Source organism: Melopsittacus undulatus, chromosome 11, assembly GCF_012275295.1.
Source record: "Melopsittacus undulatus isolate bMelUnd1 chromosome 11, bMelUnd1.mat.Z, whole genome shotgun sequence".
Lineage (NCBI taxonomy): Eukaryota > Metazoa > Chordata > Aves > Psittaciformes > Psittaculidae > Melopsittacus > Melopsittacus undulatus.
In genome coordinates, this window is record NC_047537.1 from 20923628 (window position 1) to 20938979 (window position 15352).

Genomic DNA, 15352 nt, shown 5'->3' on the forward strand with positions numbered 1-15352 from the left:
ACAACAGGTCTGTGAACCCCACGTTGGAACCTAACATTTGACTTGAATATTTAATTCAGTGCATTAAATACGATATTCAAAACTGTTAGATGGATTTGTTAACCTGAAGTGTATGTTGCTTTGAATGTGTCCTCAGTGTAGTCCTTGAATTAAGCGGAGGGTGGGGTAAAGATCCACTGCCTGGCAGCAGCCAACAGCTTGAACTGTTGTGAGTACTCCACTAACCCCCAAACCATCCCCCCCCAAACCAGTTGTTTAATTCCACCTCTGAGCAGGCAATGTTGTTCAAAGTGAAATATTTCTCAATTCACAGAGCAGTTTGGTGCCATCGGTGACCAGTGCTTGAGTGAAGGTGTCCTGCTGGTTGTAAATGTGATGCTATGTGGTTGACAGCTGAGGACACAGGAGCTCTGGCTGAAGTTGGTAAGTGCTGCTCCCAGGTTGCTGGGTTTGGGCTGAAGGTGCATTCTGCAGGAGAAGGCACCTTAAGAAGAAAAGTTCTTCATAGGAATAGTGTTTTTATGAGAGAAACCTTACTGGTTTCACAAGTTATTTTCCTTTTAGGAGAGACCAAAGTGGCAGAGGCTGTGGGTAAAGCAGAACTGTGCCTTAGTTCAGCACTGATTTTTATCTAAAGGGGATTGAGTAGCTCTGCTGCTTGTTCCGTAACAGTGGCCAAAACCTGCTATTGTATGACAGTTGCACCATTTAATGCAATAGTAAGGAGACAGGAACAGTAATAAAAGTCTGTGTGTATATATGTATATATATATATGTATATAAACAGTATATAAGCAATAGAGCAGTAAAATAAGAGAAAAATCAGCTGTGATGGAATGTTGAGGAAAAGCTCACTTAAAAAAGAGTTAGAGCTGCAAAAACTGTCAGTCAAGAGCTGAACTGCAGCTGGAAGTAAAGGGGAGTGCACAGTGTAAAACCTGGAACAAAGCAAGTGGGATGTCTGAGGGACAGAAGCTCTTAACGCTGCCTGTAGTGCCACAGAATCCATGTGCTTATGCTGTTAGAATGCAGCAACACTCAGGTTCATACCCCATAAATAATGACCCAGACCCCAAACCACTGAGGAATAAAACTTTATTTAAAAAACAGCTTTCACTTGACACAGAATCCTCGGTTGAGGTAAGTGAATAAACCAGCTTAAGAGAACACCCTTCAGGACTGCATTTCACACACAGCGCTCTGCTCCTTGCAAGGCTCCAATGGCTACAGGTGGAAAACTAAAGGAAGGGGCAAGTTTTCTGTCTAGCTAAATTCTGCTGTGGAGGAACAGAATCTCACCCGCTCTCACTCAAGCCTCTTCTGCTTCTTTATGTACTTTGTACTTTATTAGCCAGGTCTCTTGCCCTGAGACTCTTTACCCCTTGCAGGTTTAAAAGGTGCAGCACTAAGGGATGGCTGAGCAGTACCTGATCTGCAGTTTGGACAGTTAGGCTTGTGCTATATTAAACAACAAATAACCCCAAGAGAAACCCCAAACCAGCTCCTATTGGCAGCTGCCCTTGGTGATCACACAACAGCTAAAGACTGAAGTCAGAGAAACTATTTCTATTGCCATCCTCTGCTCCCCAGGGGAGCAGCAGGGGCCTCCTCCAGCCCTTCACAGTCACTTCAGGCTGCTTCATAGTATTCTCTGAATGAACTCACAGTGTTACCACCTCTGGAAGTACCTGAATTCAAGGCTTAAGCTTTATTTTCTAATATGCAAGTAAATATCCTGCAGAATCAAGTCTGATGCTCCTCCAAATGCAGATGAAAAGGTACCTGACCTGCTGGTACCTCCCAAGTGTAGATATTCACTATTTTAGCTTCCATATGGTAAAAGTACTAAGTTACAACTAGTACCTGACACCTGAAGTAAAACTACCAGCAGGAAGTGAAATTGCCAGCATTAATAAGTGGAGCAGGACTTAGGTTGGCTGCAAGCTGGAGTGCCAGCCTGACCGTCTCTGAGCAAGACTGGTACTGTTTGATCCTGGTTACAGGAAAAGAACTGTATTTTAAAAGTAGTTGAAAATACTCCTCACAGGATAACTCTTCCCCCTGAAAGTACAGGCTCAGCTAGTACTGGACTTCCCAATAGTGAAACAGTTAAACACAACTGATAATACTACAGGCTTTTTGTTACTAACACTGGATAATCTTCCCTGCAGGTGCCCAGTCTTCCTCACTTTGTGTCTTAAAGGAAATTCCAACCTCACTGTCCTGTGTGAGCTCTTTGCATCCATCTGGATCTACTCATGATTTGTTTTCCTGTAGCTGGTATAAATACCAGCCCCTATTCTGAAGTTCCTGTACCCCTGGGGAAAAAAATCAGCAGGATGACTGATCTTTCTGTACTGACAACATGAGTATGGGGCATGCTCATCCAATGTAAATTCAGGCTTTTTATGCTAGTGTAGAGAGCTAATGCAGTATGGTGACACTGAAATGCCGGAGTGATTGTCTAGGTCATATAAAAATATCACTATTCTAACCTACTAAAATATATTTAATTTTAATTGAACTTGAGGTAAGATGACCCCTGTGAATGTTACCTGGAAACAGGATTTCAATGCAGTAGTACTGCAGTACTTTGACAAGGAATAAGCTCTATTTGCTAAACTCATTCAGAGTCTTAGTTGCTGCTCCTTAGGAGAAATAGTGGTAACTTTATGTAACTTCTGAATTCAAAGTCAATTCATCCATCACCATGTCTTACTCCATCCTATTACATAAGGAGAGAGTAATCGGTGTCTGTTCCATTCTGACTGCCACAAGTTAGATCTGTGACAGTGAGGTCTGGCTGAAGCCCATACCCAGCACCCATCTCCATTATCTCCCAAGGTGGATCTCCAGCAGGATCTCCAACTCACTGGGGCAGCTCAGATCATCAACCTGCACTACTGCACACAAACGTGAGCTGTTCCCAAGCAGGTGTCTGGTATTTCTAGGAATCCTGCACATCAGAACAGCACTTCCATGGTGTCTGTTGTTGGACCATAGAAAGAAGGTTGTCTCCAAGTCTTAGAGGGGCTCTACCCTAATGGTAGCTTTAACTAGGGAAGACATTGAGAGCAGATAAAGATAACGTTCCTGCTCTAGGTATTGGTCTAGTCTGAAGCAAGCATCCACATCAAGCTGATGTTAGCATCACCATGAACTACTCTAGAAAAATATATCCCAAGTGAACAACAGTTCAAGAAATACCTGGGAATAAGGCACTTAAGTGAAACAGTAACAGACTGGCTACATCTTTAAACACATTATGGCTCAGAAGTCCTTGCTCTGGAGGAACAAACAGTACCGTGCATCAAAGAAAGGGCTGTTGCATGCAGAACCCACTGTCCCTTCATACAGTTAAGGCAGCATTGTGCACAAGGAAGCATAGCAGGACATTGCTGCTCTAAATACTGTGCTTGTTTTGAGTGGTATAAATATAACTTTGGTCCATTACCACCCCTTCACCCCCTAAATGTTTACAGGCTTATTTCACAGAACAGCAGCATTAAGCAGAGTTAATTCTACACAGCACACGTACCCTGAGACGAGAGTACAACGAAATACTGACAAAAATCAAGTCTGGAGGAGAAAAGGGAAAGGGCTGGTGGACTGCTTAAATTAATCTGCCTACACAAATGCCTGTTTCTAACTTCTTCCAGAGTAACAAATTCCATGTTTCACAATTACTTGTTTAAATGAATCCAGTAGGAAGTACAATATAGTGGAGTTCAAGTAGTATAAGGCCAGGGTTTTGTTAACAGCTTGTTGATGTCAAACAACTGGAAACACAGGTTTTAACATTACACATTATAGCAAGAACAAAAATCCCTTTACTCACTGCTAGAACACCAAAACTTTCCAGCCTGGGTATGAAAACGAACATCCAAAGTACAAAGAGCCACAGCACTGATCAAGTACCCAGTCAAAGACCACTTCTCTGTTGTTGGAGCTAATGGTTACCCGCAGCTTGAAGTTTCCTCCTTCGTTGCTGGAAGGCCCCAAGTGCACCACTTCCATGTCAAACGTCACTGTCGATCCAGAAGTAACAGCAGGCAGCTGGTTTGTCATCTCTTTCCCATTTACAAACACTGCCCCTGAAACAGTACAGATAGCAAACATTATTGCTCCTTTTGTGTATGTGCTAATATGTAATACTGTGTCTCCTTGGTTTTTAAAATAACCCTGCCCTGTTCCTTTTTGCCACAAACAGGTTTCAGTAACTGCAAGCAGGAAAAGTTGAGCCAAGATCCCACCAAAGATTTTAACTGCACAAGCAGTATGTACATAAAAGCTGGATGAAGTTGCTCATATGTGATCCAGGGATGTAAGTAACCAGGGGCCACAGGTTTTGGGAAATACAAAGTACCACATTCTTCATAACACAACTCACTCACCGTTTGTGCTAATGCACACGGCTTTATCCCGCTGCAGGGAATCGCAGCCGTTCTGCTGCTCCACACACACTCCCAGGCTGTCTCGTCTGTCTGGCTGTCCCACAGTTTCAATTCTACCAAGCAAAAAGTAAAGTCAAACCCTGCAACTCTGAATCAAAACATACAATGAAACCCAGACTGTCAGACCCTGCCCCACCAGACCTCTGTGCTTGCTCCTGGCCTTTCAGCAGATTCACCCACCCTCTTGGGGAGATCCCTACTGAAGTCCTACCGACTGAACTGACGTCCTACCTGCTTTCCCAACAGCTCCACTGAGCAGCGCTCCTCACTGTTAACCTGTACAAAACATCAATCTGCTTCCTGCAAACCTTCATTGCTATTAATAAAATTCTCCATTGTCACAGCTTAGAGTCATCTGGAACAACTTCCAGTTGTCTTAAACAACCAATAAGCATAAAACTGCCATCTACCATCATCTACACCAGATTGCTGCTCAGCATCACGTATTAAGGTAAGTTAGCTGTTGTTCCAGCCAGTATTTAATAGTGTGACAAACAGGGGCGTTTCAGCCCTGCTGCAAAGGAGCAGGCTGGCAGGTTGATGTGTTCTGGTGGTGGTGGGTTACTGAGTTTGGGAAGTTCTTGTCGTTGGTTAGGTTTACTAAATCAGACTGGGGCAACTGTGTACTAAAGGCAGTGTCAAGAAGAGCATTTAAGAGCCTGGCTTCTGCTCAGCTGCACTTCGGATTTTGGTGCTGGGAAAGAATTTCTGAACATAAGTTGTGCAAGTGACCTGCGATGCAGCTCCCTTTGGGCCTGAGCAGCGGAGCGGGGCTGCACTTTGTACACTAAAGGGCTCTTCTGTGTTTGAGTCATTTCTCTTGTATTGCTGTCTCTCTAAGTTGCTAAATCATAGCAGAGAGATGAGTGACTTGGGAAACTCAGCAGTCCTTTCTAGAAAGTAAAACTGGTTATTTCATTACAGCTTGAGAGAACAGCACCAATGGTGGTTATGAAGGAAAACTTCAACAGAAGCTTTTCAGAGCTGGAAATTAAAGTGGGCAGCAGGCTGGGACACAATGGGTTAACTCTTTCAAGGCAAACAGGGAAGATAAAATTGGAACCATGTTTTACTTTTGCAGTCCATTAGGTTTTGCAGTCCCCTGGGAGTGTCACTGGGATAGCAAAAGCCTTGTACTAAAAAGCAGTGGGGAAAGAGGCAAATCCAGGAAGCTTTTACTTTGGAAGGGATCCACAGCATTTGCCCTTTAAAGATTTCAAATTCATTTTGGTACTTTAGATTTTAAACTCTACCTGAGTTACTGGGGAAGCTTCATAAGCAGCTACTGAGGTGTCAACTTTGTGCCTAATGTGAACATTAATTCATTCCATCCCTAGCTAAAGGAGCCTGTCTTGAGCATTGGGGTGGAAGTAAGTGTTTGTACAGTCACAAGAATGACCAAAAAAGCATAATTATTAACCCATTAAAAAGTAGGAATTCTATCACGTCAATCTGTATCCACACTGTGTGGTAGAACAATGCTCAGGAGAACATTATACTGTTCAAATCCCCCCTCACCACTTCCCATGCTGCAGAGCAAAACCTTGCTTCCACCATTGCAGCACACAGACACCGAACCAGTTCAACCCCCACCAGTTTCCATTTGTCTCAGGGCACAGAGAAGTAAATCTAGGGGTGATCAAACACACACTTTCTTTGCATTAGCTCTCAGTAGAGCTGTGGCAGGTTACTGACAAAGTCAGGGTGATCTTTACAAGGGCTGCTGCTGCATGATCCCAATCACCAGCCTGGCCAGAATTAAGCATGGCTCCCCATTACAAGCAAAAGCTTCAGAGAGAGCTGCAGAGCAGGTCACTGTGGAGAATCATTCCCTTTCCTAATGGCAGCTCCCTGAAGGCTGCAAAGAAACAGGATGAGCCTTGACTTAAAGCAATGTTTTCCTACAACTCATCCAAATGCCTCACCCTCAGAGGACAAGTGAAGCAGTCTATCTTTAAGAAGCAGATACAAAGCACTGTGTTCACCACAGCTTCACTTTCCACTGATGAGCTGCCCACGTCCTGAACACACAAGTAGACAAAGCTGCTTTACAAGTATCTGTAACATGAACCTTGCTTGCTTGGTTTGCTCTGAAAAGCCACTTACCCCCCTGTGAATACACTTTTGCATCAACAGAGAGAGAAGCCGAACACCAAGTACTACACCTCCCTGCAGTGCAAAACCTCACACTTGTAAACAAGAAGCTACTCTTGGACAAGGAACACAACCATTACTTGAGGTCATCTTCAATCTCAAGATTGTGTCATTACAGTTCTCGTGGACATGTGCTTCTCAGTGCTCTGCCATCCTGAAACAATCTCCTCTTGGAGAGGAGTCTACGTTACCAAAATGCACAGCAAAAGATTTACATGTGCTACCAATAGAAAAAGATAAAAGGCATTGGTCTGAAACAGAACCAAGGGAAACCTCAAAGTTCTGCCTTTAATTTCACAGGCATTTCTGAGCCAAGAGATGTCAAATCCAGCAACAGATTTCAAATAAAAACTCTAGAGCCTTTTATCCCATCTCAGACAACCAAATACACCCTCATACTACAACCATCCCAAGATAATTCATTACCAGGAAGGGAAAAATAAACCACCATGGAATAAGCTACAAAAATACCATTAACAGCCCCCTTAACTTGCCTTTGAGGGTTGCCTACTGTATAGCAAGTAGTTTTATTTAACCAGAGAAAGATGGGATAGAGCTTCAGAGGCTCTTAGGTCTGTAATTACAACTAACATATCCACAAGGACATTCCTCATACCCCGTTAAACAGCATCATCTCAGGCAGCAAAGCTGCTGAGGTTTTTAAATCGCGTTCTGTGTCAAATTGAACTTCACCAGATCCCTTCTCCACTCAGGATATTCTAATGCCAGTTTCAAGCAGTAGTTTGATCAGCACTATTTACCTCAGATGTCAAGGACACCAGTGCCAGACTGTCATCCTTATCTGTCCCAACAGCACATAGAATGTTTTTAAGTTCAAAGTCTTTAGGGCTTGTGGACAGTCTGGGAAGGAAAGTCCCCACTGACACAAGGTTAAAAAGAACCAGTGGCAAACCTCCACTGACATCTGACCAGCCAGTAACAGCTACTTCAAAACTCAAGGAAGCTCAACATTCCACAGATTTGCTCAGCATGGGCTATATTTTAGCATCCCTCTGGAGTTCACTTCTTGCTGTTTTAGATAGGTGTAGGTCCTACAAAAACATCAGGTGTTTTCCTAAAGAGACAGGAAGTATAAAGAGAGGGAAGTTCAGACTTCACACAGACACATTACCTTGACTGGGGATGAGCTGATACAAACTCACACACACATCATGACTCAGGTTTACACTTCAGAGGTAACAGCTCACAGGAGATGCACCAGACAACAGCTCCCCAGAAAGTACTTGCCTGAATGTTAATGTTTGCCCACAGAAATAAGTAGGAGCTTTGGAGTAGAGCACACCACATGACTGGGCATCATTTCTAAGTGCGATGTTTCTCCGACTGCTCAGGCTGTATCCCTCCAAACCAGCTGTCCATTCTTCAAAGGATAAAACAGGGAAAAGAATAAAGGCATGAGAAGCATGAACCTCAACTCCCTCCTGCCTGTGCAGAATAAAATCAGTCGCTATGTCCACTCAATAACTTCATACAAAGCTTAAGCTATGGTAAGCACAGGGGCTGATTTTGCTGCCTCTGAAGGAGAGATTTCATTTTCAAATGATTTGCAATTACAAGAAGTATTTCCCAGCTCATAGAGTTCAGCAGAAGTTCACTCTTTGCTGCACTCCCTGAAGCCGTACTGTACTACATTACCCACTGCCCAAATCTGTGTGAAGACAAAACATGGGGTTTTATCTCTCCAAGACAAAAGCTTGTTGTGAGACTGCAGTCATCAAAACATGCTTAGGTAGGGGTGAGAGAGAAATAAATGCTTTGCTTCTGGCTCATTGATGCTTTCCAAGGCTAAGCAATGAGCTACCTGCTGCAAAGGCTCACTGCCTATCCCTCACGCTAGGAAGCAAAGGCTAAATGGCAGGATAAAAGGATAGTTCATCATACCTTACACACACACACGATAGCTAAGGACACCCCATCACCATGCAAAAAGCAGCTCCTTAAGTCATGCAGCTACAGAGCTTTAGGAGTGCTGCACTGATTACACAGGCTTATGATGAAGATGGACAGCAAGGAAACCGTACCATGGGGCACTAGTGTGGTAGAGCCGATCTGAGGAACACTCCATGGGCTCCACTCCTGCCGCCCATCTCTCCGGGCACAGACTCTGAACTGGTAGTTAACATTGGGGTCAATGTGCAGCACCACGAACTCTGTCTCCAAGCCAACATACACATCTTCAAAGTCAGCGGCAGTACCCTTCCGATACTGCAGTCGGTAATCTTGCGGTATGAAGTCCTCATCCACCTACAGAAACATTTATTGCATTAATAAAGGACCCCCTCTTCTCTTTCTTTTTGCCCCAAAGTGGCACATCTTAGGCTAGTGCTGCAGGAAGCCATCAAAGGCGACTCAGAGTCACAAGGTATTCAGGAGCAGAAAGCTCCTGATAGGATCAGTCTCAACCAGCTAATACAAAGAGAACTGTAGGAATTATTCAGTTACAGTTTAAAAGTATGTAGAGAAGTAGCATTTATCAGAAGGCTTTTCAATCTAGCAGCGATATAACAAGATCCTTCAGCCAAAAGCTGAAGACAAATTTGCAGAAGAAATTCAGTGCCAACTTTTGACAGCAAGGGAAACCCACTATTATCCTTCATAAACTGCTCCAAGAAATCATTTCCAATTCTTTGATATCTTTAAGTCCAAAGAGATTATCATCCCTGTATCTTCCCCCAAAAGCCAACCCTCCAAAGCTCCACTCTCCGATGGACAAGGCCAACTTCAGGGAACTCCTCTATAGCACAGAAAATCAGACCACATGTGACAACAGTGCCTATGGCTTTACAATCTCAGTCCACATCCTTCACAAGGTAAGGGTGGCTGACCAACTGCTGGCTGTTGCTAGAACAAGTTTGTACAATGCTGCCAAAGAGCATAGAGCTGTCCAACAACAACACAACCACATCAGAGCACAGCAGGGATTTACCCAAAAATAACTGTTGGTTGTTGAAAAGAAATGCTACTTGACTGGCTAATGCCTGTATTAAAATATGTTCTCTTTCTATCTACTGCACCTCCCTAAAAACACAAATGTGCGTAGGGGTAAAAACATAACAGAACAGGCTCAGCCTCATCCTGGGTCTGCTAAGGAGTCTTCAAAGGGAACAAAAGCATCACCCCAGCAAAAGAAGTTCAGTCTCACCAAAGGTGTTTGGCTGTTATTGCCACACTGACAAAGCACTCACAGCACAAATGGCTACTTGTGAATCACCTGTCAGAAACACACACCAGGATTTCTTGGCCTTGTTTGTACATCATCATCACAGACAGATCACACCCTGGTGTTTGTTTAGTGGGAAGGGTATATGAAGGAGGTGTTTCCTGCTTGTTCAGCACCTGGCACTTGCTTAAGCATGGGGTAGCAGTGCCTTCAGCTGTCCTTCCTGACTTTCCACACTCCGGGAAGCAGACTGCAAGGGAGAGGTGCACTGGTGTGTCAGCCCTTTCTGCCCACAGATAGGAACAGGTAGAACCCAACAGCAAGAGTGTCACACACAAGTGTCCCTGCCAAGCAGGCACAAACCCCAGGGCCAACCACAACATCACTAGATTATCTTGCCTTCAAATGAGGCCACGACCATAAAAATCTCTTCTAAAGTTTCTCACTACACACTGGAGTTGATTATTCCTTCAAAGGCAGCAGAGAATCCAGAACCAAAGTGTCTTTTTCAGCAGCTTTCAACAAAACTGAATTCTGAATGATTTTCACCCAGGATATTCTACCCACCTTACACCATCGGACTAAAATACCTCCTGGCTTCTCAACAAACTCCTCCAGCTGCACAGGCGGGCGAGATGCCACAGTTCCATGTCTGAATATTTGATTTTTCAATATAGTAAGAAGGCAGTCATCCAACTGGGCAGATAAACAAGGCACATCAACCAAGGAGGGCACTTCTGGTAAGCTGGGAAAGGAAAGGTTGTTGTAATGGAAGGGGCCTGCTGCTACAAATTCATATTTCATCCATACACTAGAGTTTGTGCAGATTTGCAAGGAGAGAACAGCTGTAGAAATTCGCATGTGCATTTCAAACTGAAAAGACTCAGAAAACGTTGTGTTTCAGCCCTAACCAGACTGTTTCTCAGTAAATACTCTGAAATACAGGCTGTTCCACAAGGAGCGGTTTCACCGTGCACAAATAAACAGCCTATATTTCTACAGAACATATGGAGGTTGAATACTACTCCATTCTATGATTGCCAGCCCCATCAAAGTCTATGAAACAAACAGGACAGTAACACCTCAAATGAGTCTTTTAAGGCAACAGTGCAGAAGGCTTTTGTTTCAAAGGAGAAAAGATCCCCTATACAAGAAGGGCATGTGTGCCACTGCCTCGGATCACCTCAGTGTGTCAGTATCTTACCTATCTAGCTGAATATGTAAAGCTTTTTTTGTAAAGATGCAAAGTTTCTCATTCTGCTGTCCCACATCTCCATGGACTGCACTCTCTCCTGGAACAAGAATATTCCTAATGAGACAACATCCAAGACAGGCATTTTTTGCTTCAATGAGTAACCAGTTCTGACACGAACAACCAATTACACATGCAGCATTCTCAGCACTTCTGCTAGACTCTAGGCTAGAAAACACAATTACAGTTAACAATATAAAGCCTATCCAACAACTTCTGAAGCTCTCAAAGCTTCCTGTAGACACACCCGTAACAGATGTAATAATTTGCCTCAGGTCTCACACCACAGCAGAACTGGGCTCAGATGCCAGAAATGAAGATTATTAATCCCCTCCTCCACCTGCTTTAAGGGAAGAAAAAAGCAAAGAACCTTCACCTATTGGAAAATAAAATAGCAGGAGCTTAAAAGCAACAAATCATTTCAAGCATTGTTCTGTTTGTTACAATTCAAACGTGACTATTGTCAGAATGAAGGACATCATCCATGCATTAACGTGTAGAGATAAATATAAATCTTTTCATAGGCTTTCCATATAAAGTAGTGTCCCAAACTTCAGCTTACAGAGATTTATGGTCCCTTCTCCTATCTGATGACTTCAGGGTAATTTACAACATAAGCAAGCTCAGTCCTTTTCCAACTGGAGGATTACAAATGCTACAGATCTCTGAAGAAAAGCACACATCATAATTGGCAGCAGGAGGCTTAATAACCATAGAGGCTTAACTCCTCTCTGACTCAGACTCAATGCTTGCTCGGTTTGATGACATAGCAACACTACTGCTACAGAGGGAACAGTGACCCACAAGATATAAGTGCACAGCTGGTCAGGCTCTCATGAGATCTGATAGAAACTCGTACAAAACACAGGCAAACACCCTGTGATTCAGTAACTTGACATTTAAAACAAGAACAAGGTGACTCTCGGCTGTCCCAGAGGTTGTGGTGCTAGGAAAACAACCAGATGAGTTGTTAAATACTGCCACTACTGCAGTGGACAGGAGCACAGAGCTTCCACAACCTGCTCTTCCAGCACAGAGCCCATGTCTCAGTGGAAGCTGGTACATTTCCTCCTCGTGGGAGATTGCTCAGTGCCCTTTAGTTCACAAAACTGAGATCATGCTGAAAGAAAGTTAAAGTTGAGACATGAGAACAATGCAAGGAAACTGCCAACATACTCATGGCTCAGACATGCTCCCAGTAGGTTCTCCAGTGTGGGGAAAACAGGCAAGAGTGACATTCTTTTCTGGCTAGGTATTTAGTGTCAGTAAGGCACAAACTGTCTTTACAGTAATATTCCACGTGTCCATTACTGTCTGCCTCATCCTCAGACTTTTTGGACAGTTTTTCTCCCCCCCCATACAGTGGCTATTTCATCCTTCATGTTTCCCATCAACAGTGAACATAATCACACTTAGCAGGGAAGATAAATGCTTAGGTGCTGCCTTACCTTCCTGGAGCAGATCATTGGCTGTACTAACCCCATGCTCTATTAGCTTCTGGCATTCATCCAAGGGTTTGATGCTCTCTTGTTCTATAGCATCCACTTCCCGCAGCAGTGACATGAGGCGCTCATCCAACAGCTTCTTCAGGGTTCCTTTCAAATCATTAAAATGTTGCTCAAGTACATTTCTGGTCGATGTTGCACTTTCTCTGATCTAAATTCAGGTTAACAGGAAAGAAGGATTCAGGATAGAGGCAAAGGCCACGCACATCTTTTCTTCTTATGAACGATCTCATCTGCATCTGCTGCAGAAAAGCTGTGTGTGAAGTTAGCTTTAAAAAAGGACCATTGGCAGTTAAACCAGTGTAGTCATTTCTAGTACATGTATAGCAGGGAAGGAGGCAAAGAAACTAGCCTGGACAAGGGGAAGAGCATATTAACTGAGGCAAACACAAACTGTGCACCTCAATCAAGGAATTCTTGTCAGATAAGTCCAAAGTAGGTCTCCATGCTCCTCCAAAACTGCTGCAATTCACACCCCACTCTGCCATCATACCCAGGTAATCCTCATTGGAAAGAAGATACCAGGCTTTTAGAAGACCTAGATGCACTTTCCCAGGTCCTGTCACTTTACTGGACTTTTTAAATCCTTGTAAACTGCTTTCTTTACATTTCCTTTCCCAAATAACCACCTTTGATTTGTCTGTGCCCCAGGGTCACAGGGCAGGGTGCACAGCAAGGGTGGTTTGATTCTGGAAGAGCCAGACCACAGAAGTTTCTACAAGTGCTTATTAAAATGGTTGCAAACTTGCTGAATCTGACTTTTAGGGAAGAAAACGCATATGAACACCCCTGAGCTAAAGATGCAAAAGCCAGAAGTAAACATCTCCCAGCGAACAACTCTTCTAAGTCACAGACACAAGGAAATGCTGCACCACGGGCATGGCCTTACACATAATTTCTAGATCTTTAGAAGTACAGACAACCGACACAGGAAGCTCTCTGGTTAAGTAAAACAAATTTCCTCTTCAAGTAACAGTCACGAAGCTCTGCAGCTGCCCCACTCGGTTTCCCTTCTCTTGTTATTTCAGTGCTTAGGAAAAAGAGGAAGTCTTTAGCTTCATGAAGGGGTAGGGTGGAAGGAGACAGCACAGGCACTTCTCTGAGCCCATTACCTCCACTGCATGCACATACAAACCCAACAAGCCTGCCACAGGCTTACAGATAGCGCTGGCTACGCAGAAGAGGAAAAGCAAGTCCCTGAGCACACAGAGCAGTGTGAAGTTTGCTGCCTTTCCTATTACATCAGCCCACCAGCCCCCAAATAATAAAGCTTCCACTACGTGAACCCCAGTCAAGGACATCCAGCACTTCTGCACACCGGGAATTCTTCAATGTGTTGCCTGGCTGATTCTTCACAGACAAAACAGCACATGGTCATGAGGATGGGAAGAGGGAAAACAGAAATGTGCACACGAGCAAAGCAATTCCAGCAAGGATTAAAAGGAAAGCAAGGTAAGCTAAATAAGCACTCCCCAGCACTGCAGAGGCAAACTGGCTCCCTCTCAGCGCATTCTGATTATCAGGAAACGCTCCGAGATGACAAGGTTTGGGTTAAAGACAGTCATGATCAATTCATTTTCTTCAGTAGCTTGTGGTTTGTAAGATGACTGATTTGATGTGTACCCATCGCACACATTCACTCAGCAGCAGGACACTACCCTGGCAGACTTATAGCAGATCTCTATGCTAATTGGGGGTTTTTATTTACCCCTTGCAGAACTGGAACTGAAGATAGTCAGGCACTGGCTCTAGTCTACAGAAACTAAAACCCTTAAGACGTCTCAGCAGAGAACCCAGCCCTCCACAGGCTCCCTGCAACCTCCTTACCCACACCAGCCTATCTCACCATACATCTGCAGCATGGGATGGGTGGGTGGGTGGGTTACCAGTCCAAATGAAAACCCTCGTGTGGTTCCACTGCACAGCTGCAGAAGAACCAGCTAACCTGGAACGCTGGCAACACTTAGACGTGACCCACAGAGTACGTGAGCCACGGGGCTTGGTGCATGGGTACAGCAGAGTTTAGCATAGTGACCGATTAGAACAGTTTGCCCAGACGGGTGTCTTTTACGTGTGAGAAGACAGGCATGGTGCTCCCTTTACAATACAGGCTAGCATCCCAACTGCTTTAGAAAACATAGCGCATTTATAGCACCTTTATTCTTGCCTACGCCGTCTCCCTATGGCCCCATAAAGCCAGCCCCCGGTCAGCAACACATGCACCACTTCTTCCCATCTCGGTGTCCTCCCTCCGCCATCAGCACCCACCGAGGCGACAAGCGGCGGCCAAGGCAGCACCACCCGCCCCATCCTCCGCCCTCCTCCTTCCCTCCGCACCCGAGCCGAGCTCCGGCGCCCTGCAGACACGGACGAACCCGCCGGGAGAGCAGCGGCCCCGGGGCAGGCGCTGGGCTCTGCCGGGAGCTCCGGGGCCGCTGCTGACCCGGTCCCATCCGGTCCCTGCTCCGCACCTGCTCCCGCGCCTGCTGCAGCCCCCGCAGCCGCTGCTCCAGCTCCCGCCGGTAGCTCCGCGCAGCCTCGATGCTCTCCCGAGCCTCCTGCAGGAGGAACCGGACCTCGGCCTCGGCCTCCATGGGCGGCCAGGGCGGCGAGCGGCACCCGCGGGGCGGGGCGGGGCGGGCCCGGCGCCGGGAGGGCCGCACATCCGGGGGCCGGGGCTGACATGGCGGCCGGCGGGGCGCGCGCTGCCTCAGAGTCACGGACGCGGAAACCATAGCGACAGCGAGGCTGGGGGGTGGGCGTGGCTCAGCGGGCACGTGACCCGGACGGGTGAGGGGGGAAAGGG

The 15352-nt window shown here is 45.4% G+C and overlaps 1 protein-coding gene across 1 annotated transcript; it reads right to left on the reverse strand.

Moving 5' to 3' along the window:
- Nucleotides 1-3046: 3046 nt before the first annotated feature.
- Nucleotides 3047-15169, reverse strand: CRLF3 (cytokine receptor like factor 3). The gene is made up of 8 exons (XM_034067537.1): nucleotides 15018-15169; nucleotides 12490-12697; nucleotides 10994-11081; nucleotides 10357-10534; nucleotides 8651-8873; nucleotides 7857-7989; nucleotides 4395-4507; nucleotides 3047-4094 (listed from the first exon to the last, which is right to left on the reverse strand). Exons 1-8 carry the CDS (start codon nucleotides 15138-15140, stop codon nucleotides 3841-3843), a joined length of 1320 nt encoding a protein of 439 aa, XP_033923428.1. The 5' UTR covers nucleotides 15141-15169; the 3' UTR covers nucleotides 3047-3840.
- Between the last annotated feature and the right edge of the window lie 183 nt (nucleotides 15170-15352).

Coding starts and splice junctions, on each gene's coding strand:
- CRLF3 (XM_034067537.1), bottom strand. CDS start 15,140: ATGGAGGCCGAGGCCGAGGTCCGGTTCCTCCTGCAGGAGGCTCGGGAG. Junction 10,535..10,993: donor TTACATATTCAGCTAGATAG/GTAAGATACTGA, acceptor TTCCTTTCCCAG/CTTACCAGAAGTGCCCTCCT. Junction 4,095..4,394: donor CGTGTGCATTAGCACAAACG/GTGAGTGAGTTG, acceptor GTACTGTTTCAG/GGGCAGTGTTTGTAAATGGG.